The sequence below is a fragment of the Brassica rapa genome, chromosome A02 (genome assembly GCF_000309985.2).
Source record: "Brassica rapa cultivar Chiifu-401-42 chromosome A02, CAAS_Brap_v3.01, whole genome shotgun sequence".
NCBI lineage: Eukaryota > Viridiplantae > Streptophyta > Magnoliopsida > Brassicales > Brassicaceae > Brassica > Brassica rapa.
The window spans coordinates 12,670,022-12,697,405 of NC_024796.2; the positions used below are offsets into that span (position 1 = coordinate 12,670,022).

The 27,384-nt window shown below is 33.0% G+C and overlaps 1 protein-coding gene and 1 pseudogene across 11 annotated transcripts; one reads left to right on the forward strand and one right to left on the reverse strand.

The window, feature by feature from the left end:
• Positions 1-7,225: 7,225 nt before the first annotated feature.
• Positions 7,226-27,308, reverse strand: LOC103853397 (kunitz trypsin inhibitor 4). Of its 11 annotated transcripts, none has more exons than XM_033285705.1 (9): positions 22,058-27,308; positions 21,687-21,974; positions 21,447-21,613; positions 21,229-21,301; positions 20,998-21,071; positions 15,136-15,205; positions 14,795-14,884; positions 13,898-13,971; positions 7,226-7,769 (listed from the first exon to the last, which is right to left on the reverse strand). In XM_033285705.1, exon 1 carries the CDS (start codon positions 25,080-25,082, stop codon positions 24,381-24,383), a length of 702 nt encoding a protein of 233 aa, XP_033141596.1. In that variant the 5' UTR covers positions 25,083-27,308; the 3' UTR covers positions 7,226-7,769; positions 13,898-13,971; positions 14,795-14,884; positions 15,136-15,205; positions 20,998-21,071; positions 21,229-21,301; positions 21,447-21,613; positions 21,687-21,974; positions 22,058-24,380. The 11 variants fall into 11 exon arrangements, with proteins under 11 accessions (XP_033141596.1, XP_033141594.1, XP_033141589.1 ...); XM_033285703.1 differs by having other exon boundaries at positions 7,226-11,424; XM_033285698.1 differs by having other exon boundaries at positions 14,795-14,909.
• LOC117125761 lies at positions 15,216-21,067 on the forward strand (annotated as a pseudogene).
• Positions 27,309-27,384: the final 76 nt, after the last annotated feature.

Consider the following 27,384-nt stretch of genomic DNA (forward strand, 5'->3'; position numbering starts at 1 on the left):
AAGTAGATGCAACACAATTTGCTTGAATAGGCTGCATTTTCAGTTGAGAATTAAAGTAGGCAATAACTCCTTCAATCTGATCTTTAGTAAGGTTGTTAACAATATTAGAAACTGAGTCCACAAATCCTACTTGAGCGACAACTGGTTTAGCATTGTTGTACTTCGGGGTTGAGGAGGATTTATCAGTCTGTTTCTTGCCTTTGTGTTTGAAACCAACAGGATAGCCATGGATCTTATAACAAGTATCGACAGTGTGACCGTTGTAGCCACAATGAGCACAGGTGAGCTTGTGTTGTTTCGCTGGAGCAGTATACTGAGCAGCATTTAGAAGAGGCATGGACTGAACTGTGGACTGATCAGGAATCAAGACCTGAAAAGCAGTCGCATTCATCACGGGAATAATGTTTCTTTGGTTAAAGTCTTGATCAAGCAGATTATAAATCTCAAAGAGCTCAGGAACATTCTTCTTCATGATGATTTGACTCCTGATCACAGAGTATGACTCGTTAAGCCCTGCGAGAAACTTTATGACTCTAGCATGATCAGCTTTAGTATCAATAGCTTTGCAACAGGTACAATGACGACATGTATCGACGCAAGAAGCTCCATCTAGCTCATCCCAAAGAGTCTTCAGAGCAGTGTAGTATGTTGCCAAGTCCATTGATCCTTGTTGGAGAGCCCATATCTGTTGTGACAGCTGATAAGATCTGGGGAGATTGGTGATATGAAATCGAGTCTCCAAATCTTTCCAAATCTCAACAGCATCATTGAAACGAAGAATACTCTTGTAGATCTGTTTGGAAACAGTATTGAGAATCCAAGATTTGACCATCGAATTACATCTAGACCAGATTCGGCTATGAGGATGTGATTCAAGAGGCCTAGGAACAGATCCATCGATAAACACTAGCTTATTCTTAGCGTCTAAAGCAATCTTCATAGCAATGCTCCAGTTATCATAGTTCGTACCATCTAAGACTTCCGAGATGATAGAAAGACCTGGATTATCGCTATTGGTGAGGTGAAATGGTGAATGAATGCTATCGGGAGAAAGTTCTGCAACGATCGTAGGTGTAGGCGACGTCGGAACTGAGTCTTCCGGTGTAGAAGCTCGGCGAGCTGACGACGATGCCTGTCTTCCACCACGACGTGTCGATCTCTGTGCAATCACCACCATCACGTATAATTTCGTAAAATCGGTGGAAATGATCAGAACAACGATCTACGAAACAGAGAGAAGATCGATCGAGAGATTCATCGATAGATCGTAGGTCAAAGAAAGAAAATGAAGAACGGATCGCTTGAGGTTTCAGCCTCAAGGCTCTGATACCATCTTAGAGTTGATGAATCGGAGAACAAAGTGATCTAACAAACTTTCTATTATTTCTGTTAGAACTTTACAAAGGTGATACAAGTGTTTATATAGTAAGCTTTACATCTCGGTTTATACTAAACCAAACTTAACCATAATAAACCAACATGTACTCTAATAGACGTCCATCTGGATGTTGAGGCTAGTTGATTCGGGAGCAAACGCAACTTGAATCATCCAGTTTGAGAATTTTATAGGAATGCCCCTGTTAACCTCTGAATATTCCTGTCCGATGTAGAGGGGACACAAATTGCCACCACGGGAGGTGAGACTCAGGCCGCCACCTCCAGGGCCAGAAATGCGGGGGAGGACGTAGTAACTGCCATCGAATATGATATCACCATCAGTGTCGAGAACTGGTTTGAGGGCGTTTACGGTTGCGGCCAAAGCAGCGGTCAAGGCAAGAAGGAAGTAAAACCTATGATTCATACTTTTTTAAGTTTACGTAGTTGATTAGAAATGAATGTTCCTGAATGAAGAAAATGTGAGTTCATGTGATTGGTATTTATACACGAATGTGTATACATGCACATACACCTTTGTATACACTACGATTAGGTTTTGAGTTATTAAATTTAACATCGGAGATTTGAGAAGATGCCTATCTTGTTTTTACTCCACGCACCTTCCACGCTTCTTAATTTAATTTATGTTTTTGTTACAAACGCTTCTTTAATTTCTTATAGAGTTTTAGCCTGGTCTTGGACGGTTGGTTAACGCATAAGTTTATGTATGTTCACTACAGCTCTGGTTTTATAATTTTTTTATTTAAACGTTCTGAAAGGAAAAAAGAATATTTAAACGCTCCTCTTAGTTCTGCAAGTTCTGTAATTTTATTTTAGCAAAAAAAAAAAAAAACTTCTGTAGTTTTATCGGTTGGTTTGGTTCGAAATTGAGCACCCTGGTCAAAAGTTTGGTTCGATAGTTTCCACACGTGTGTTTTGGTTCTTGTGATATGAGCACAAGTCTTTAGACGATAAGGATAACAACAAGGTTAATTTTTAAAGAGGAAAGATACCAAAGCATATGCTTATAGCATAGAAGTAATTTTTAGCCTCGTGTTATCATAGACTCGCCTCGTGTGATTATTTATATGAGGAAATTGTTTAAGAGAGAAGCTCTTACTAATCACAATTAAACACAATAAAATCTCTATAATATATTTATTCCACTTTCCAAGCACCAATCGCTAATTGGTTTTGTCCTTCTATTCTATTAAAATATAATCCTATTTTATCGACTATTTTTGGGACTACGAAAAAGTTATAACAGTCCAAATAAAATAAATCCATAATTCTTCTTTTTTAATTAATGTTAATTTTTTTTTTAATCTTTGTACAATGTCTATAACTTGAGTTGAAAGTTTTGCTTAATTAAAGCTTAGAAAAAAAACTAACAATTCACTTCTCATCTCACCGAAAACCATGTTTCTATGGCTTTGACATACTGTTGATCTCCCATCATCCTCATGCTCGAGATCCTATTCCTGACCACCTTATCAATACGTTTGGTCAGACAAGCAGGATTGTTTGGGTTCTCGCTGTGCCTTCTTCCGTTTCTCTCATTCCCGACTGTTGACAAAGTGTTGGAAAACATATCTGAGAAGAAACAAGTGCAGCTTGCTTCGTGTTTGGTCTGATAAAAGTTGAACGTCCTCCTCCCACACATTTGTGTAATGCGATAACATTAAATCCACGATTCATTATCATATAATACTTTTTAAATATAACTAAAATCAGTATGTTCTTATTAAACCAAATATTTCTAATTTTACATAAACAATGGACGCAAGATTTCTTGTTTTTTACATAAACAATGAATGAACGATTCCTCTTTCACAACTAAGAATATATCAAATATATATTGAAGATTAGCTTTAATAAGTTAATAACATAGTTACAATATCAAATTCGCTTACATATGATTTTTATGAATCGGTTCATATCTTCATGTGAAAGAGAAAATTTTATGTCCAATGTTTTTACTTGGTTCACATAAAGATTAGAATCAATTCAAATTTCTTTACAATTTTGTAGAACATTAAAAAAACTTTCACATATTTAGACTAGTGACTATGTGGTTTATTTGGGGTTTATATGGGACCTCTGCGTTAGCGAATTGTATATATATATTATATTTATATAAGATATTTTAGTTTTGAGTTTAACTATAAATTATTTTGATGAATTATCAAACTTTGATATACAAAAAAAAATTAGATAAATTTGTGGATTTTTGTTAACATTATTACTTACTGTAACGTAGTTAGACTAATTTATATCGATTTAAACTGATTTAGAATTGTTTAAACCGATTGTGAGTTTTATATATATATATATATATATATATATATATGATTTTCAGAAAATTATTTCGGCTATAACCAGTTCGCTGTATAGGCATCGCCTATACAATTTTAAGAACCATAATAACACATGATTAAAAGCATAAAAGGAATAAAGATACAAAGCATATGCTTATACAAAGCATAGTGTTATGGATTGGAAATGTTTTAACGTAACTCCCATAATCTTTCAACATATAGAGTGTGACTGTATAGTCTTTTTGGAATAAATATTTTGGAGTAAAACAATTCCACTCCAAGTTTAGCTGAAATGTTACTAATCAGATTGACTATTATAATTTTACTTTTACTCTGTCAACTATTGATAAAGCAGAAAAAACAGTCTAAGTGTTACTTTTGAATTGACAAGAAAAATACAATTAACGCTACCTTTTGTTTTTTTTCTTTCATTTTTCCTTCTTTTAATATTTACTCTGTTTTTCACCATTATATTTACTCTGCATTGCTCCAAAATTTTCCAATCTTAACCATAGTAAAGATAAGAGAGACAGAAAAAGGGGGAAGCATGAAAAACTGTCATGAGTCTCATGACGTATGTCATATTTTGAGTGGTTAAATATGTTTATACTTAAAATTTAATTCTGTTATTTATAAAAAACGATGTTCTAAATTTTTATTATCAAACACAAATAGAACTCTATCATATGGATTCCACTTTGCAAGCACCAATCGATAATTGTTTTTTTTTTTTTGTCCTTTTCTATTGTGGATCAACTTTACTAATAGAATGGGTCTGGCTTCACGAGTTCAATGTATTTAAGGGTTATTTAGCTATCTAACCCTGTTAACCAACTTACAATTTTAACGCCTTCCAAATTGTATTAAAAAGTAGCTTTTGATTATACTTGTATAAAAACCTAAATTTTGTTATTTCACGAAATGTATAAATGACCTAAGAATACAAAGCAAATAGATGGTAGAGACGATGAATACTGACTGACTTACGAGGAGAAGCTTAAAAGAGGAATGTAATCGAGATAGTCTATTGTAGGAAGTTTTGTTGCGAAAGAAAACATCCTATAAAAATGACATTAATTTAAAATATAAAGGTAATAGAGTTAGTATCTTTTTCAAACACTTTAAGAAGACATAATATTAGCCTTATTAAGAAATCGTGATAAAATATATCAAACAATAAATGTGATAAAAAATTAAAAATAAAATACAAGAAAAAATATTGTTAAAACACATAAGAGAAAACATCCTATGAAAATGACATTAATTTAAAATATGAAGGTAATAGAGTTAGTATCTTCTTCAAACACTTTAGGAGGTCATAATTTTAATCTTATTAGGAAATCGTGATAAAATATATTAAAAAATAAATGTGATAAAATATTAAAAATAAAATACAAGAGAAAATGTTGTCACAAAAATACAAGAGAAAACATCCTATGAAAACAACATTAATTTAAAAATTTGAAGGTAATGGAGTTAGTTTCTTCTTCGAACACTTTAGGAGGACATAATATTTAGTTTGAAATTGAATGAGGAGGAAACAGTAGTAGTCTAGTGGTAAAAATATACTATCATGTTGGTCATATAATGTTTTTCCCTTCACTGGTGTTGGAAATGAACTAAACCGAAAATATTATTTGAACTGCATCACGATAAATCCATTTCGATCAAATGAAAAATATGTTATAGGAAAATAAGATAAATCATTATTTTTATCTGAATTCGATATTTGATTGATATCAGAAATCGCCTCCTTTTTCTCTCAAAAATACATGTTCATAAACTTGAAAATAAATGATGCCACCCCCCACCCCCCCCCCCCCCCCCCCCCCACCATAATCCATTTCGATCAAATGCAAAATATATTATAGAAAAAAAGATAAATCATTATTTTTTCTGAATTCGATATTTGATAGATATTAAAAATTGCCTCCTTTTCTCTTAATAATACATGTCCATAATCTTGAAAATAAATAAATGTGATAAAATATTAAAAATAAAATACAAGAGAAAATGTTGTAAAAAAAATATAAGAGAAAACATCCTATGAAAATGACATTAATTTAAAATATGAAAGTAATAGAGTTAGTATCTTCCTCAAACACTTTAGGAGGACATAATATTAGTCTTATTAGGAAATCGTGATAAAATATAATAAAAAGAAATGTGATAAAATATTAAAAATAAAATACAAGAGAAAATGTTGTCAAGAAAAAATACAAGAGAAAACATCCTATGAAAACGACATCAATTTAAAAATTTGAAGGTAATAGAGTTAGTTTCTTCTTCAAACACTTTAGGAGGACATAATATTTAGTTTGAAATTGAATGAGGAGGAAACAGTAGTAGTCTAGTGGTAAAAATATACTATCATATTGGTCATATAATGTTTTTTCTTTCACTCGTGTTGAAACTAAACTAAACAAAAAAATATTATTTGAACTGAATCACGATAAATACATTTCGATCAAATAAAAAATATGTTATAGAAAAACAAGATAAATCATGATTTTGTCTGAATTCGATATTTGATAGATATCAGAAATCGCCTCATTTTTCTCTCAAAAATACATGTACATAAACTTGAAAATAAATGATGTGCCACAACCCCCCCCCCCCCCCCCCCCCCCCCCCCCCATAATCTATTTCAATCAAATGCAAAATATGTTATAGAAAACAAAGATAAATCATTATTTTGTCCGAATTTGACATTTGATAGATATTAAAAAGGGTATTTGCACTCTACACATAAGATTTATGTCCTAATTAGCTCTATACCCATTTAGGATTTTCGTCACTTTGTTCGAAACTTTTATGACGATTACACCCCTACTACCTTTCTATCGATAACTCCAAGACAAAATTAACATATCTGATAACCCAAAATTCATAATTACTCCTCCGTTGCTCCCTCTTCTCCTTAGCAGATGTTTTTGGAAGATACCAAAATTCATAATTATTCCTCCGTTGCTCCCTCTTTTGAATTTTTTTTTTTGTTTTTTTTAGTTCGATAAATTTTTTCGTCAACGCCGTTAACTATGTGAGCTGTTTCCGTAAACGCCAGGAAAATGCAAAATCGACCGGTGAAACCGTCAGCTCCACTGTTGCTTCGCTTCGATGAGCACCGTGTTCCTCTGGGCTCTCTTCCTCATCGCCCTCACCGCCTCCTACCTAAGCTTCCAGAGCTTCGTTGATTCCGGCAGCAGCTACCTCACCGCCTCTTGGGGCGGCATCCAGTGGGAGAAACAAGTCCGAACCTCCGCTCAGATCCATCGCTCCGGCGGAATCTCCGTCCTCGTATCTGAGATTTATTAAATCTCTAATTATTAATTAACACAGCTAACAGTAATCACTAAACCGTGTTGAGGAAACACTAAATACATTCGCTTGCAATGTCAGTTTTCATCGTCATATTATAATTTATCCAGCCAAATTTATAAATATATTGCTAACTGATATATTTATCCAGCCACTGGATATGTTTTTAATGTATGATTTTCATTTTATGTTTCTCTCCCTCAATTAAAACCAGTTGGTTAACATACATTTTATTTATGAAACAATCACATAAAAGTAGCTGACCATTATATATAACAACAATGGTTACAAGATATTTTAACAAACCAAAATCAAATCACTCCTTGCTAAACTCTCTTCTAACAGTTTTCGATTATAATTAACGGTAACTAAACAATACTTATACGGTTACATATAAGTTTATCCCCCAAAACCATCCTAAATGCTATTTTTTTCCATAACCGTGCCGATAGGGTGAAATGTATTCATTACTGGACCCTGTTGAAGAACCTCTTCCATCAACTGTTTCCCGTGGTACCTAGAATCACCCCTACATTTTGACATCTGGATCATTAATAGTTAACTCTCCTTCAGCCGCTCGGCCATCACTTATAAGTTATAACTCCCTCCCGAAACATCATCCCATTGTCTAACCCTTCATTAGTATTCCCTGGTGAATTCCATGTTTAGTGTAGTTCACCAAGTCTATCCCAAAATCCTATAAGGTTGGCGGTGCATCCTCTTGATTAGTAAGAACCTGCACACTGTTTGAAGCACCTATATTCATTTTCAGCACAGTTAGTTACGCTTACATAATTTATTTTAGCAGTTATCATATCATAAAACGCTATACTCTTTAATATTGACAGTTAAAGATATACTTATCAGGTTAATATATGTAGTAGCATTCAAACAAATTATATAAGCTAGTAAAACGACTGACAAAGATGTAGATGTTGTTCTACATAACTAACATGTGCCAAGTAAAGATCCATGAATCTAGAAACAGAGCCCCTCAGTGCTTAGATCAAACCCCGAGCCAGCAACTGGAAGAGATCATGCACCAGAAGATCTAAAACAAACATGCAAGAACAACCGAGAAGGGATCTAACGATCTAGATCTACAGATTTTAAGAGCAAGAATGGAGATGTAAATCATTGACAGTGATAGACAAAAGGAAAACAAAGATACAGCTAAAAAAAGACGATCCGACCAAAGATGTAGCTGAAGTAGTTGAAGAGAAAAGAGAAGAGGAAGGGTGAAGAGACAAGAGAGATAAATAAGAGAGAAGAAAAATCGTTATTGTTTGCTATATAGAAAACCCCCCAAAAAATCTAAGCAAAATATTTATAATAACTTAAAAATCTTTTTCCCGTCTATAAACCTACGTCCAAAAAGCTTAGGGATACTAAGGTAAATTGCTATGTTACAGAGAAAAACTAAACCCCACTATTTTCTTCTCTTTGGTACTTTGCTAATTTTCATATTCTTTTAGGTTTTTCACCCAATTCACCCTATTAAAAATAGCTTCTTTTTTTTCTTAATAATACATGTCCACAATTTTGAAAATAAATGATGCCCCCCGCCTAACAAACAAATAGCAAATGGGCCTAAAGAAGCGAGCTTAGCGCACGTGAGATGATTGACTAGACAAAGATGACCATTTTTGTCGCATCACACGGTTCGACACATGGTTTTATACATATATATTATTTTATTTTAGTTTTTTTGAACAACACATATATTATATAACCATCTATATATCATTATTTTACTATAGGCCCTTGAGTGTTAATAGCGGGAAGAGAAGAACGCATAGGAATATATATATTCCCATTCAATCACTCTTGTCTTTGACCGCACTCATTGTAGAAAAGCCATTGATATAGTGTAGTTAGAAAGTTATCCTATTATAAATTAATTATTGTTTTAATTATTAAAATGTAAAAAAAAAACAAAATACAACAACTACTTTTATCTATAGGACATACATAGAGTAAATTTTAAATGTGTATTATTTAGTTAATAAAATTAATTATACCAAAAATATTTTATTTTTAAACTATAATACATATTATAATTTATTTAGTTTTGTTTAATTGACAATTGGTTGTCTTTTCGTTAAAAATATGTTATATTACTTTAAAATTAAGTAATAAAGATTCAATAGTAAAATTTTGATATTGATTTAGTTTTTATTTTATTTTAAAATAACAAATTAAAATTAATTTTGTTTAAAGACAACTAGCGTAATTGTAATTTTTAAAAGTAAAATAAAACACTGGCTTAAAATCTCAATAATAGCATATTAAATTTCATAATTCAGATATATAAAATATTTCAAAATAATACATTTTTAAAAGTATATTAATATCACTGAGTTTTATTTGTTAAATATAACAAGTGACTAACTCTTAAATCTCGCAAAGTGGCTAAATATTTTGGATAGATGATAATACCAACATATATGACTATTAAGAAAAATTCTCTATGATAGGATAGTTTTTTTTAAGTTTTTGTCACAAAAATAATATTCAATAAAGAAAATTAAAATAAATTTTATTAAAGAGTAAAAATGTATTTTACTCTAGGGTTGATTAATCTACACTTAAAGTTTAGAGTTAAAGGATGAGGTTTTGGGGATAGAGTTTCAAATTTAAAAAATAAAAATAAAATAAAAATTAAAATTTTCAAAAAAAAAAAAACTATTTTGGTCTTTTTTTTTTTGAAAACTATTTTGTGATAAAAACTTAAAATAATATTTGAGAGATTTGTCCTATGACTAATCTAGACAGTCTATAATTTATTATATACTCACCCGTGATTTAAAATTGAGAAATCCGTTACAAGAATTAGGTACTAGTTAATTATTGTCCTCGCTTTTCACGAGCATAAAAACAAATCGGAATTACCAATTTTATATGCATTTTAGACTCCGTTGGTCTGGGCTCACATGGCAAGGGAATTTTCTAATATTTGATACAATTAGACTGAACGTATACAATAAAACTTATTATATCTGAGATTGCCCGCTGATGCTAAGAGCATGATTAATGGGATTCTTAGAGTAGAGTTCTTAACGGAATATAAAAAATTGTCTCTTAACTTTTAACTAAAAAAATTAAGAACTGGTTATGATATTTAAGAACCGGTTCGTAGTTTTTTTAGTTAAAAATTAAAGGACGGTTTCTTATATTCTGTTAAGAATTCCACTCTAAAACCTCTCTATTAATCATGCTCTATAAGAGCACCCCCATTAGTGAACTTATGGGGGAGTTCACACAGATTCCAAAAAAAAAAAAATATTATAATAATGAATAGTAATGAACCTGTCTCTCCCAAGCTCTTCCCAGTGAACCTGGTTCATCACTGTAGCGCGGGCTCCACGACACGTGGCGGCCCGCGATTGGTCCGATTAATTATTATTATTTATTTTTTTTCAAAAACAAAAATCAAACAGTAAAAAAAAAAATAAAAATATACTTTGTGAACCCCTTTCATGGGGTTCACTGATGCACATGCTCTAAGTGTTTTTCCTCCAAGTTTTACTTTGACATGTACGGACAAACAAACCTCAATGGTTAACATCTATATATCCTATTAAAAGTGAAGTACAAATGTATAATCATCCTCACTTCTTCTAATTATTTACGACAGATTGCCACTGGTTTTAATTATGGAGCTTCTACTTAATTATCCATCAACTATTTCACGTCAAACCTCATAAAAGAAGCCCATTCCGTTTTTTGTTCTACTTTTAAATGGGCTATGCAATGTTTTAAAAATGGGCTATATGCTATCTCACGTCAAACGATTTTTTAAAAAAGAATTTCAAAAATAAAATCAAGATTTTCAAAGATCTTCCTTGCACATAGCATTTAAACAATACATCGGATAATATCAATTCAAAACCGTAACCAATCAACTAACTACCCTTTAAATCTTCATTATCTTAAATACTTAACATAAATAATCCTCTACATTTAAGATTTCACATTTATTATATCCATCAAAATACTTGCTAATCACGATAATATAGGGCCGATTTATTACGATTTTTCATAAATTTAAACATACCTAATTGTGATTACGTGATAAAATTGTAACCACAAAATCTTTTAAAAAATATTCTCTTATTAAGTATATTCCTTATCGTGAACAACTTGCTCATCAAGTTTTTTAATAGTTAGTTTTGATTTACCTATCATCAAAATATCACCTACATATCTATATATATCTCTTCTCCTACGTTCAATAACATCATTCATTTTGCAATATAAACCAGAAAACATAAAATGCCAAACAACGCAAGTCTCACGCCTGTCAAAGATTTGAAACCATTTAAGACTAAATGGCGCTCTCAAGTGAAAGTGCTACATTCATGGCTTCAAAACACTGGTTTTGGTGGTGAGACTCTTCAGATGGTTCTGACTGATGAACAAGTAAGTTTCAAAACGCAATAAGTCATTACTTTATTGTTCCTTAATATGTGTAACTTACATTATGTTGTTTTTCTTTTGTAGGGTGAAAAGATTAGTGCTACGTGCAAAAGGAATCACATTTTGAGTGTCTAGTGAAAACTACCCCTGGGGAAATGGCGTGTCCTCACAACGTTTTCTGTTTCGCAAGCATCAGGCCAATATCGGCCAACAAGCCATCCATACAAGATAACGATGAGTGACGAAACCGTGATATCAAATTCTGACCTAATTGAAGATAGCATCTACCTATCTCTTGCCAGATACGATGACATCATCGATGGGACCTTAAAGACTAACTTCCTTATTGGTAATATCTATATTTGAATGTTTCAGATATTTAGTTTCCGATTCTGGTTTGAATGTTCTTCTCTAGACTAATGTGATTTTTATCTTGAAGATGTGATGGGGAAAATCGTAAGCCTTGAACCAGTTCAAACCGTCCAAGTTAAAGGACAGGACCGGAAGAAAGTTCAATTTCGTTTGGTTGATGCAAAGTAAGTTTTTATATAATTGTTTTCGGCTTGCGAACACGATTTACTTGCTCTAATAGTTGTTCCTTTTTAGTGGTAAGGACCTTGCATGTTGTTTATGGGGAAAATATGCAGAGCAAATGGAGGCTTATGTTGAACGTGAACAACCACTGATCTGTTTGATCAGGTTTGCCAAAATCAGTTTTTACAGAGGTATTTCTCTAAATTCGTTTTCAAATTATTGTATTCTTTTTATGTGCCTAATTCTATTAGAGCAATTAATAGGTGAGGTGCAAATCACAAATGCTTTTGATGCATCCATTGTTTATCTTGATCCAACTATGAAGGAAGCATTACTCTTCAAGGAGAAGTAAGTTTTGTTGAACACGATTTTTTTATCTATCTATATGTTATGACAGTTGTGATTTTTTTACCTATTTGTATAGGCTGGTGGAAGACGAGCTTCCGCTTGCTCTTATTGAGAAGAAAAACGGTAAGAAAGAAATCGTTTTACAAGAAGATGACTGGAACAAGGTTGAGATCAAGATGATTTCGGAGCTCTTTGTTTCAAATCAGGTTATATTCCTACAGATGATTTATTATTTAGTAAAGCTTTTTATTTAGTATAGTGCCCCTAAACTTATTGTAATATAAACGTGATCATATATTCCTAGGTGGAGAACTGCAAAATCATTTGTTCAATTGAAGCTGTTGACACTGATTGGTCATGGTTCTACTTTGGGCATAAAGGTTGCAAACATCGTGCCATAAAACTTCCATCAAACAATGGTGATATCCAACTTTGGCGTTGTGAGAAGTGCCAAGTTAAAATCAAGGACGTGATACCTGTGTAAGAGCCCATTTTCAAGTCTTTAGTTCTTTATTCAATTTTCTTATATATTTTCACACCACTATAAATTAATTTTGTGCACTGTAATAGGTTCAAACTTCATTTGATTGTGAGGGATGACACAGAAACATGTAAGTTGATGTTGCTGAACACTGTTGCTACTACCATTGTTGGACATGAAGCTGTTGATTTGTGGGATGGCTCCTAGGATGAGGTAAGTTTGGTTCCTGATTTTAAGCATTTGATTTAATATGCGCAAGCCCTAATTTATGTTTAACACAGATTGAAGATCCAGAGCTCCTACCAGAACAAGTCAGAGCTTTAGAAGGAAAATCTTTTTGTTTTGGCATTTCTGTGAAAGCTGACAATGTGAATGATGTGGCAGCAACATTTAAAGTTCTTGAGGTCTGGTCTGGAGATCACATTCTTAAAGTGGAATCTCAATCCGAGCCAACCTCAATGATTGGCACATCATCTTCTACAGTGTCTTCTGGTGAAGTGAGTTTGTTATCTAAATTATACATACATTGTAATAACGTAAAGTTTATTATATTATAGTTTTGCTAATTGTATAATTCTGTAAATCAGGTGCTCCTGCTGGAAGGAAACAGCCAGAATGATTCAGAAAAATGCAAAACACCTTTTGCAAAACGCAAAGAGGAAGATGCTGATCTCCCAGACATAACTTCTACTACTAAAAAGTTGTGCACCTCCATCAAAGTGGAAAAGGAAAAGGAAGAGTAACTCTGCAGAAGAAGAATGTTTTTCATTTTATGTTGGTTTTTTTCAAATTTTTAATCTTCGTTTTGCATTGCTTTATTCAGAAACAATAATTCTTTTCCTATTTTTATTTATTTATTTTATCGATTTGAATAAGATGGATGAATGAGTTATAAGTTTGTGTTTTTATATTATAATGTTCAGTTAAATAAATGTTTACAATCTTGAACTCTTCCTAATCTAATATATTAATATGAAAGAGTCTATATTAATATATATATAAGATAATCCGGACACTAACCAAGTATCTCACTGAAAATAGTTCCCCTTTCAGTCCTAGCAGTTTCTAACTATATACATAAATATATACTCTTTTGACATACCTTATGCTCCTTAGTAGATTAGATGATACTAGATGAAGCTTAACTCGAAATACAAAAGTCCATTGATCTTCAACCTGTTGGATAAAACATAAATATATTAGTACCTAACATGGATGCTCCAGCACAGAATATTTACGATTAATAATTAAAAACATCTAATTCTTAACTATATTTCAAAGCAATACGTTTTGAAATACTTCTGTTAAAGAAATATGTATCAATTAGGTAAATTTCTGTTCCAGAATATTAACATATATATTTACTTCCTATCTAATCTATTTTATAAACAAAAAAATCAACTCCTAATTATTAGGTTATTGGAAATCGTATTTTGGATTTAGACACCAAAAAAAGTATTGCTTTAAAACCTTCTCGTGCCTCTCCGTGTTTTCAATCGATTACATCTCAGCCTAACGTGAAAACAAAACCACAAAGTCACAGTATGAAGAGGAAAAAAACAGATTATCACAGTGGAGATCGAGTTAACCACAATATCACTCCAGAAACCTTTAATCTTAAGAGAACATTCAGCAATGCAAGTCAGTTTTGTTCAAATTCAATCACAAATCAAGACATTCCATTGCGATCAGTCTATTACAGGCTGTTTGAGGCTATGGAAGGAAGGAATGTTCCACCTAATACGCATTCCTTATATCAGCAAATCAGCATGCTATCACCTCAGACAGCACGGAATAAACGGAGATGTGTACTTGGTTAGTGTATCATCCAAACCTTTTTAGACTTTTTATAGATAAAGGCTTTTTTGACAGGCTCTGACATGAAAGTTATATTCTCGATTTTCCTTTCAGGACTTGATATTTTGACTAACCAAACATCAGACTCACCAAAACAGAGCAGCTGTTTGACGAATTTGACATGTAAGTGATGAAAAAGTACCTGTTGCTTTGTATAGCGAATGGCAATGCATTGATTTCAGGTTTTGAAAAGATGACACCTTTTTTTATTCACTTGATCTCAGCTCCAATCCTGCGGCCACAGAAGCCATTCTCTACTGGTCTCTCATTTGAGCAGAGAAAACAAAACAACACACGTAAATATTCTGTTGTGGTCAATACTTGCAGGCTTTAAATTATTTTAAATGTAGCTGCAGGCTTTAAACCATTTTTTTAAACGTGTATATATTTCTCTAGCTCCAGAATTTGGTGCGAAACAACTCTCAAAGACATCAAGTCAGAAAAATTGTTTCAGAACTCCATCATGTAAGTTTGAACTATTACCTCTTTTGGTTTCTTTTGCCAAAGCTTTGCAGTAATCACTTCTATTCACTTCATGCCTTTAGCATCTAGCCTGCAAAAAACAAAAGAGAACTCATTTAAGAAGTTGCCTGATAAGCGTAAAAGGAAAGGGACATCAAATATTTTGAGAGACATTACAAATATTGACTTTTCTTTGGGTTCTGAAAATCAAGAATCACCATCTCCTACGGTTATTCCAGAACCCGACTTTGGAGGTTTGTTTTCACGTTTTAATATATGTATATTTTTAATCAGTACTATAACAATTAACTTCATCTAAGCTACATTTGCATTTGTTTTGCAGCAATAGTCGATGAAACTGGTGAACTTGAGTTTGATTGTAGCTCTTTAGATACTACTGATTCAGAATATGAAACTGAAGATGTTGATGGACCTTCGTCTACAGCAGCTACAAAAGGACAAAACAAAGATGGTATTGTCTTTTTAAAATAAAAAAACTATTGATCATGTCAGAACATTTTTTTCCAGTGTGTGCCTAAATTCTCAGTTTTTTTTTTTGTAATTTCAGAATATACTGATGAAGGTGATCCAAAATATACATGTTCACATTGTGGTGCAATGATGTGGTATGGAGAAAGGTTGAACAAACGCCGGAATGCTAAGAATCCTACATTTTCACTATGTTGTATGCAAGGACAAGTGTAATTGCCTTTATTGAAAGAACCACCAAGTGTTCTAAAAAGGTTGATGGAAGGTGATGATTCAGAAAGCAAGCATTTCCAGAAGAATATGAGACCTTATAACATGATCTTTTCATTTACTTCACTTGGTGGGAAAGTAGAGAGATCTGCTCAAAAGGGAAAAGGACCACCAATGTTAGTTCTACAAGGTGAAAATTATCATCTTATGGGCAGCTTAACTCCTAATAATGACAGTCAAGCAAAGTTCGGACAGCTTTACATAGCTGACACAGAAAATGAAGTTGATAACCGAGCAAAATGTTTGAGGTAATAACTCTGTTATTTAACGTGGCTTAAATGAAATTTGTATTCAATATACAGTGTAGTTAGAATTCTGATCTTTTATTCATTGTTTTGCAGCTCTGGTAGACAGGGGTTACAGACCAATAAGAAGGATACTTTGAGGAAAGATATTATTGAGAAGCTGATTAAGATGTTGGATGAAGTGAATCCATATGTTAAGAAGTTTAGAACAGCGAGAGATCGATTTAAAATACAACCAGAAGATTCATTTCATATGAGGATTGTAAGTGATCGATCTAAGGATGGGAGGACATATAATACTCCCACAGCTTCTGAAGTTGCTGCTCTCATTCCAGGGGATTTCTCTCTAGATATGGATAATAGGGATATTGTACTACAGCAAAAATCAGGAAACCTACTGCGAATAAACGAGATACATGCTTCTTATCTTGCCCTTCAATACCCTCTGTTATTTACTTATGGAGAAGATGGATTCAGACTTGGTATCAAGAAAGGTGTAACAAAAGCTACAAAGAAACAGAAGAAGCCTAATATCAGTATGCGACAGTTCTTTGCTTTCCGCCTTCATGAACGTAAGAACGAGTCTCATTCTCTGTTGCATTCGAGGAGACTATTTCAGCAGTTCTTGGTGGATGCCTACACTACTATAGAGTCTAATCGCCTACGCTATCTGAGATTTAATCAACCTACTTTGCGATCTGATAGTTATGACTCTATCAAAGAGTCTGAGAATGCAGGAAAGGTCGATATGAGTGATCAAGGATCAGAGTTCGTGTTACCAGCATCATTCACCGGGAGTCCTAGATATATGAAGAATCTTTACTTGGATGCTATGACAGTATGTAAGCATTTTGGATTTCCAGATCTTTTCATTACTTTCACTTGTAATCCGAAATGGCCGGAGATCACAAGATATGTTAAGTCTCGGAAGCTAAAGGCAGAAGATAGATCAGATATTGTTTGTAGGATCTTCAAGATGAAACTTGATTCATTGATGGATGACTTAACCAAAAAAAATCTTCTTGGAAAGACTGTTTCATGTAAGTTATAAAACTAAATGTTTTTTTTTTAAATATGTTTTAACTTCGTTGATAATATGTGTAATAGGTATTTTTTTTTACAGCTATGTACACAGTCGAGTTCCAGAAACGTGGTCTACCACACGCACACATTCTCTTATTCATGGATCCTTTGCACAAGTTTCCTACAATCGATGACATTGACAATATCATTTCTGCAGAGATTCCTGATAAATCGGAAGAACCTGAGCTTTATGAAGTTATTAAGGATATGATGATTCATGGTCCTTGTGGAGCAGCTAATATGAATTCTCCATGTATGGAGAATGGTTTGTGCTCTAAGTCGTATCCTAAACCATTTGCTGAGAAGACCACTATTAATAAAGAAGGATTTCCCATTTATAGGAGGCGCGAACAGTCAGAGAACTTTGTCCTCAAGAATGGATTGAAATGTGACAATCGGTTTGTTATTCCATATAACAAGAGACTATCTCTACGTTTCCGAGCTCATATTAATGTGGAGTGGTGCAACCAAGCTGGATCTATCAAGTACTTATTCAAGTACATAAATAAGGGACAAGATCGTGTGACTATTGCCGTGGAACCGCCAGATCACATTGTTGCTAACGAGTTAGGCAATGAAGAGATTACTGTGGAAAAGATAGAAAAGAAAAGAAATGAACTGAAGGACTTTTTCGATTGCAGGTATGTAATTAATACAAAACGTTTTATAATTGTTAGATTTGATCATTTTCAAGTTCCTAATGAGTTTTTCTGTTATGCAGATATGTGTCTTCTTGTGAATCAGCTTGGCGAATCTTCAAATTTCCTATTCACTATCGATCAACTGCTGTTGAGAAGCTTAGTTTTCATCTACCAGGAAAACAAGTGATTACTTTTAAGGGAAAGGACAAGCTGAAAGCAGTGATCAGTCGTAAGCTCATTGAGAAGACAATGTTCTTAGCATGGTTCGAGTTGAATAAAATCGATGAGTTTGCAAGAACACTGACTTATGCTCAGATTCCTATCTTCTATATCTTTGACAAGCGGTCTAAGAAGTTCAAGAAGCGAAAAAGAGGTTTCTGTTTAGGAAGAATAAATTATGCTCCGAGGATACAAGAAGCCGCTTATTTCTTGCGCATATTGTTGAACATTGTCAGAGGACCTACCTCTTATGATGACATTAAGACCTATGAGGGAGTTCTCTATCCTGAATACAAAGATGTGTGTTTTGCTCGTGGATTATTAGATGATGATCAGGAGTACATTGATGATCTTGTAAGGAGAAGCTACGAATGCTCTGCAAGTGATCTACGAGAGGTGTTTGTTATCATGCTTATGAGTAACACACTCTCTCAGCCAGAGGTTGTATGGGAAAACACGTGGCAGTTTTTGTCTGAAGATATAGAGCATAATAGAAGAAAATATTTGAACAGGCCAGGTATGAACATTCATTCCGAATTCATTTTTATATTAGTTTTACCTACAATTTTAATTCCTATTTTGGACTAACCATGTATCTTATATCTACAATTTTTTTCTGTAGGATTATTGTTGAGCGATGACGACAAAAAGAAGTATGCTTTGCTAGAGATTGAGAAGCTCTTGAGACGTAATGGTACGTCTCTACCAAGATTAACGAAGAAGCCAAAGCTGCCAAAGACAAGTGCTCAGGATTTCAATGTCCTGATAGTGGATGAGCGCAGTTATTCTCGAGAAACATTGTCAGAGACTCTTGATAGAGATATTCCGAAACTAACAGATGAGCAAAAGGAAATTTATGATCAGATCCTTGCTGCTGTGAACGAAAGAAATGGTGGAATGTTTTTTGTTTATGGATTTGGTGGAACTGGGAAAACCTTTCTCTGGAAGTTACTTTCTGCAGCTATTAGATGTCGAGGAGATATTGTTCTAAACGTTGCATCAAGTGGTATTGCTTCTTTATTACTACCTGGTGGTAGGACTGCTCATTCAAGGTTTGGTATTCCGTTAAATCCAGACGAGTTTTCATCGTGTACTATGGAGCCTGGAACTGATCAAGCTAATTTGGTCAAAGAATCATCACTTATTATATGGGATGAAGCACCGATGATGGGCAAACATTGTTTTGAAGCTTTGGATAGGAGCTTATCTGATATAGTTGGGAAGCATGCGAACCAGCCTTTTGGTGGAAAGGTTATTGTCTTTGGGGGTGACTTTAGGCAGGTTATTCCTGTTATAAATGGAGCTGGTAGGGCTGAGATCGTCTTAGCTTCTCTGAATTCATCATATCTTTGGGAGCACTGCAAAGTGCTGAAGCTCACCAAGAACATGCGTTTGTTATCGGATGGTTTGTCACCAGAAGAGGCTGCGGATCTTAGAGATTTTTCGGATTGGATATTAAAAGTTGGGGATGGCAAACTCGCAGAGCCTAATGATGGTGAAGCGGAGATCGATATTCCACCAGAAATTCTTATTTCAGACTCCGAAAATCCTATAGAAGCAATCAGCTCAGCCATTTATGGCGATACTGCTTCTCTACATGAAAAGAAAGAGGCCAAGTTTTTTCAAGAGAGAGCTATCCTATGTCCAACTAATGAAGATGTCAATATGATTAATGAGTACATGCTGGATCGGCTGGATGGTAAGTTTATATTTTACATTCTTATTTTTGCCTACTTAGATGTATACAAGATATGTACTAATAATTTAGTTTCGATTTCAGGTGATGAGAAGATCTACTACAGTGCCGACAGTATAGACCCAAGAGACACGGGTTCAGTAAACAATGAAGCACTAGGACCTGATTTTCTTGACACTATTAAGGTGTCTGGTTTACCGAATCATAGGCTTAGACTGAAGATTGGTTGTCCAGTTATGGTTCTGCGAAACTGTCAGCCTTCTGCTGGGTTAATGAACGGCACTAGACTACAGATCACTCAACTCATGGACTTTATGGTTCAAGCTAGGATTATAACTGGAGAAAAAGTTGGAAAATTAGTATACATTCCTAGACTGTTGATAACACCATCAGACACTCGACTGCCTTTTAAGATGCGCAGAAGGCAATTGCCTCTGGCAGTGGCTTTTGCTATTACAATAAACAAAAGCCAAGGACAATCCCTTTCCGAGGTGGGTATTTTTCTACCAAGACCTGTGTTTTCACATGGACAACTCTACGTGGCTGTTTCTAGGGTCACTTCTAAAAAAGGATTAAAAATTCTCGCTGTCGACAAAGATGGTAAACCTCAAAAGAAAACTACAAACGTTGTCTTCAAAGAAGTTTTTGCTAACCTGGAATAGTATCAGTGACTAGGTAAATTTTTCTTCTGAGTTGTCATCTATTTATTTCGTGAATTAAATATATATTCATCAGTAATTTTGTCTACTTTTTGTTGAATACAGGTTTCAGAGCTTTACAAACAAGACATGCTTTTTTCGGTTTCTCGAGACACCTTCTAAACTAAGCACACTTTCTACTTATTTTCTGGTTTTGCAGAACAATAAAGAAACCGTTTCAATTGTTTTTTTCTTCATTTAAACGTTGATTATTATGATTTAGTTGGTGATAACACAATCTAACAAACAGCACACAGTTTGACCCGCACCAGCAAATGAATAAATAATTCTATATAAAGCTGTCTAAGAAAATCTACTTTTGCGACTAACGTTTGTTACGATCATTCTATATGTTAGTTAACTAAATGTTTGCAATCTTGCACTCTTCCTAATCTGATATATAAACATGAAAGCGTATATATTTATATAGATAAGATTATCCTGTCACTAACCATATGTCGATCTCACTGAAACAAAATAGTTCCCCTTTCAGTCCTATCAGTTTCTAACTATATACATAAATATATACTCTTTTGACATACCTTATGCTCCTTAATAGATTAGATGATACAAGATGAAGCTTAACTCGAAATTCCTTAGTCCATTGATCTTCCACCTGTTTTTTTTAAACATAAATATATTAGTACCTAACATGGATGCTCCAGCAAATATATTAGAATTAATAATTAAAAACAACTAATTATTAGCTATATTTCAAAGCAATATGTTAAATATACTTCTGTTAAAGAAAGATGTATCATCAATTTACTAACCTTGTGGTGTTTGAACTGATCTGTTGTCCGCTTCATTGCCCAGTTCAAACTTCTAAAAACTGATTTATGTTACCTGAACACCATATATTCTGTTAAAGTTAATAAAATATAATAACCTTCTATGTATATTTAAGTAATATCAACTAGCCTTTCAATTAATAGTATAAATACATAACCAAAGTATGTGGTCGATGATAAGTCTGACGTTGAAAAGATACCATGAGTGATTCTAAGGAAGGAGCTGGAAATCAGGCTGGCATCTTTCGATCAAGTACAGAGTCTAGGGACAATGGTGCGGCCCTGATTGATTGCAACCTTTCCAATATCCTCGACTCATCTCTATATTCTTCCCCTTTCTTTGATTGATTAAAAACATAAATCACCACTGAAACCAAGGAGATTGTTCTTCAATCCATCGTATCAATTGTTAAAACAGAGATAAACAATTGAATTAGTACCTTGCAGAACATAGTGTTTATTTGCCGATGTGATTCTAAGGAAGGAGCTGAGAAATCCGTCTGGCATCTTTCGATCAAGCTAAGAGTCTCCGGACAATTGTTTATCTCTGATTCATTGCAACCTTTCCAATCTCCTGGAATCATCTCTATATGCTTCCCCTTTCTTTGATTGACTAAATAACATACATCACCACCGAAGCATGAAGCGTTTCTTCAATCCATCGTATCCATGTCTACTTTTTCTTATTCGATGTCTTGATTTCATAGACAATCAAGCAAACATATCTCCTGTTCTAAACAAAAACGTTTTTTTAATATCAAAAAGATTTAACTAGAGCTTATTAAACAGAGATAAACAATTGAATTGGTACCTTGCTTCTTCTAAATCCAGATGTTAATCGCAAATCTTTTGAAGTTCTCCCACGAATTCGCCGAATTCCTCATCCGACCTAGACTCGCGCTTTCAATTCATCGAGTTTTTTTTTCTTCGCATAACTGTTTTTTTTCCTACGTAAAGTTGTTAATAATGTTTTTGGGCCTTTGTTCATTTTTCAGTAGAATTTGGGCTAGGAATTTTATGATTATGTTTATATATCTATCACCAGAATTTAAAAAACTCATTTATAAATAATATAAATTGCTTTCAAATATATATATTATTTAATACCTATCCTATTAAAAATGAGCATATTTTTAAAAACTATAAATTCAAATGTGAAAGTGAAAATAAAATCTGTCCAAATATATTTAATCTATAACTAAATATGGTTAATAATTTAATATGAACTTATTCATTTCTTCATATGTTAACAAAATAATCCATGCAAGTGGATGAGTGAAACAATACATATCAAATATTTGTTTTGTTGAATATAAAACTAACAAAAAACAACTTACAAACTATATCCGTAACAAACACTTTTCTAACAATTTAGATATAAATAACTATAAACTATAAAAATATCATAAATATCAAACCGAAACGAACACCCGCGCGGGCGCGCGGGTCCAGGTCTAGTTGTTGATTAAGTGAAGAGTCTTGCTAATCCGGATGCCATATATCGTGTTTATCAACACGAATCATAATCTAAAACACACACATCCCAATTTTAATGGTACCCACGGGAGACAAACAAAACAAACACATGTTATTCTTCATTCTGATCTTCTTCTTTTTTCCGAAACATTCTGATCAAATACTAAATTTTAAAAATATGGGTTTTAAAGCCACTTATAAGTGATAATCCAAGTCTGATATACATTAATACATATACATACTAATATACACACAAACACAAGTATGTAACACATTTTGATCATAGAATGTATACTATAATCACAGTTTCTTGTCCATTATACGTAAAGGACACTCTCTTCTTTTACAGTGGTGTAAGGCTGTGGATGAGGAGTATGATTTTAAGAAAGTCCTGATACTTGGTATGTTTGGTTTTCTACCTGATGGAAAGAAAATAGTTGGATGCAAATGGATGTTTAAAGTAAAACGCATCGATGGGACCTTTGAGCAGTATAAAGCCCATTTAGTGGCTAAAGGATTTACCTAGCAGAAAAGAGTTGACTATGTTGATGCATTCTCCATTCACAAAGATGGTATCGTCAAGCTTCTACACGCAATGACTGCCAAGAAGTGGTTTTACACGTACTAGACATCTCAAACGCCTTTCTCATTGGTGATCTCTCGCAGGATATTTATATTGATTTACCTCCGGGATACACAGTAAGAAAGAGGGACACACTTCACCTAATGTTGTCTTGCGACTTGTGTATAAAAAAGTCAATCTATGGGTTTAAACAAGCATCACGACGATGGTTCTTACAGTTTTCCACAGCTTTGATGAGTTTGAACTTTGCAAAGATCAAAGGTGACCGATCATACCCTTTTCCACTGTCTTACTTAAGTTTCTATGGTGCCAGTATATGTTGATGAATTCTTACTTTCATCTTATAAGGTTTTCCAATTTTATGTTTATGGATGCACTAGCGCATTCTTTTTAGAACTGAACGATAGAGCTTTAGTTTTTTTGGAAAAGTTTAATGCTCGCAAATTTCCTCATTATTTCACGCACTTGTGGCGATTTCAAAGTTCCTTTCCACACTTCATCAAACTTTGTTAAGTTTGTGTACTATCCTCCTATTTTTGTTTATGCTTTGTTGCACATAGAATACGATGGTGCTTTTAAATTGTAATCGTTAAACTACGGATGAAGAATATATATGTTGTAATAAAAAGACGATAAACCCAGTGGCATAATAAACAACTTAAACTAAAGGCTCATCCCTCCGAGCTGGTACCTCCTAGATCATGAGTAACCTTTGGATAGGGGTTCTAAATAGTGGATCCCACAACTACATACATATATACAATACATACATATACACATATTTATTTTTAGAATATTAATGCGTAGAACTCCCATTGGAGGTGCTAATGCACCACACAAACTTGTAACCTTCTCCCGATTTAAGAAAATTGAATGAATTTATAGTCAAGGAATGTCATTTTATTTGCGTAAGTCCTTGTATCTGTTGGTGAGGAAAAAGAATCAAAATAGTATTTAATTTGCAAGCACCTTTCACGAGATCTCTTTATTTTACCGGTCTCGTGCTTTGAGATTTTTCATGATTAGACATACAAATGATTGATGAACATATACAGTCTTATATATACTCTTAATTTCACTCAGATAATATATACATATTCTTGGACGAAGTCTTTTCCACAGTGGCTTTCATGAACATAACTGGGAGTGGCATAGAGCCTAAAGCCAAACGACGAATGCCATGTTCGTCCATAAATATCCCGACATCGCTGCAACCGTTATCCTTGGAACAAAACGCAACCGTGTAAATGTTAACCAAAACTCCAGTTTTCTTGATCTGGAAGAAACTCTTTGACGTATCTTCTCCAAGTTCTGGCTTAGGACCAGCCGTTACGAACAACTTCCTAAAGTGACTTTCGGCAGCCGTCACCCACCAATAGGTTGACCGAACGCAGAACTTAGCTTTGACGTCCATCTCGATGTTGAGGTTCTCTGATTGGGGAACGAACTGAACTTTAGACCTCCAGTTTGAGAACTTTACGGGAATGCCCCTGTTGACCTCTGAAATTATCTGCCCGATAAAGAGGGGACATAAATTGTCACCACGAGGGGTGAGGGTGAGACCGCCACCTTTAGTGCCATAGTTGAGGGGAATAACGTAGTAACTGCCGTCCGATATAATATCACCATTAATGTCGAGAACTGGTTGGCCGGGGCTTGCGGTCACAGCCAAAACAGTGGTTAAGGCAAGAAGGAAGTAAAACATAAAATTCATCCTTTTCAGTTTGTGTAGTTGATTAGCTTTGATTGTTATTGGATGAAAAAAATGTGAGCTCATGTGATCGGTATTTATACGGTCGTGTATACATGCACATACAGCTTCGTATACGCTAGGTTTATGAAGACGCCTATCTTTTTCTTTATTCCACTTTCATTAAACCCCTTTTAAATTATTATTTTTTTGTCTATAAACGCTTCTTCAATTTGTTTGTTTGATTATTTCTTATGGAGTGATAGAGTTTTACTGTTTTATCCTGATCTTGGAGACTTTAACAGTTGGTTAACTAATAAGATTATGTATTTCACTATCTATAGCTCTAGCTTTATCAGTTTTTGGTTTAATCGTTACTAGGATTATATTTTGTTGATAAATTTATTAACATGTATGTTTGTTTACTAATATGTTTAGACATGGACGATCGGTTTTCAGTTTGCTTCCACATTATATTTTTTTTTGTTTTTGGTTTGGTTCCGATTCGGTTGTAGTTTTTAGTTTTTGCTTCAAGATATATATAAACTATTCGGTTAATTATGAATTTGGTTCTGATTTGTGTTTAGTTATTTGGTTTTTTGTTTGGTCAAGTCACAACATGTTTAATAGGTCCAAAAAAATGTCACGGTAAATTTCAAAAAGAATTCTAAATTCATACAATAGATTTATTTACTTTTAGATAGGTCTAAAAAATTGTTTGCATTAGATTTTAAAAATAATTTCCTTTTAATTTAAATTAATTAGTTAAGAAGATATACACAATTTCAGTTAGTAGTTTAATTCTAGCATACATATATTCCATTTACTAAAATCGTGGTATATATAATATTCTGTGTAATAATAACTATAGTATCTAGTTATCTACCTTCAAAATCTTTTTTAAATTATAATTTATTGTATAATGGTAATCATTAAAAATTATATCATTATATTATCATGTAAAAATATAATGGTATTTGACAATCATATAAACGTGTCGGTCTATTTTATGAATGACTAAATATATAAAAACTGCCATTATAAAACTTATTATAAAATTATTACTGTATATGATTGTCAAATATGTATTCTATGTAACGTCATGTATATATATATGTAAATATGTAATTCATATTTATGTAATATAGTATATAAGTGAAGTTTATTAAGTATGTGTGTTTTTATGTCTATGAATGTATAAATGTATTCTTAATAAATATATTAAGAAGTTAAATATCATTTATGATCATAAAACATATATGCATAGACTATCTTATGTGAATACACCTTCCTTAAATAATAGATTATAATTAATAGATGAAATGGCGGATAGACTAGCACGCAGTGCTAGGAAGCAACCGTCTTTTGTCGTTTACATGGATGCAGATCACCCGGTTTGGTTTACAGAGTCAGTATGAGTCTGTAATAGTTGACGACAAAAAAAAAATTAATTAGATAAAATAATATTGAGTAGTTTAAAAAAGATAATATTATAGGTTCATATTAAGTCAACAACGTGTTCAATAGGTATAAAACAAAAAAGATGCCAATATAACCCTAAATTAATAGATTGGATGAAAGGAAAAAGAACAACTAAAAGCTTGGTTCAACCTGGTCAGAAAATTGGTTAACCAAAAAGGTTAATTTAAAGAGAAAAATACCAAAGCACCTGTTTATAGTATAGAAGTGGATTCATTGATAGATTATCCTCGTGTGATTAAATTTATGAGGAAATTGTTCAAGAGTGAAGTTTTTAAAGCGTTAGCTTCTTGGTAGTTACAGTAGAAACTCTATAAATTATTTTTTAAAGTTTCTAATTTTCCTTAATAAACATAATAACCGCTACTTGTATTTTCAAACGTAATTTGAAAAAGTGGTATTTGAAAAAAAAAGTTAATTATTTCAAATAAATTATTTTAAATTAAACAATTATACATGTAGAGAAGATGATCATTTATAATATAGATTCCATTTTAAGCTAATTGTGTGTTTGTCTTTTTTATTTATTTATTATGAGTCAACTTTACTAATAAAATGGGTATATGCTTCATGAGCTCTATTTTTTTAAGGTCACTTATGTTACCCTGTTGACCAAATTAATATCCAAGTTTAAGGCAGACTAGATTTCCACCCGCACAACCGTGCGGGTATATATTTTCACATTTATATATATAGATATTTATTTTACATAACTATTATATATTTTTAATATTACTCACATAATTAAATGTATGTATAATTATGCCAAATATAATAATTTTATAGTTTTCATGCTGTAAATTAAAATCATCACATATATATGTTGCTTATTATATATTTGTCTTATTGAATTTGCGTTTGATTACTAAACTAAAATTTTTAATGCATGAAACAACATATATGAAAACAA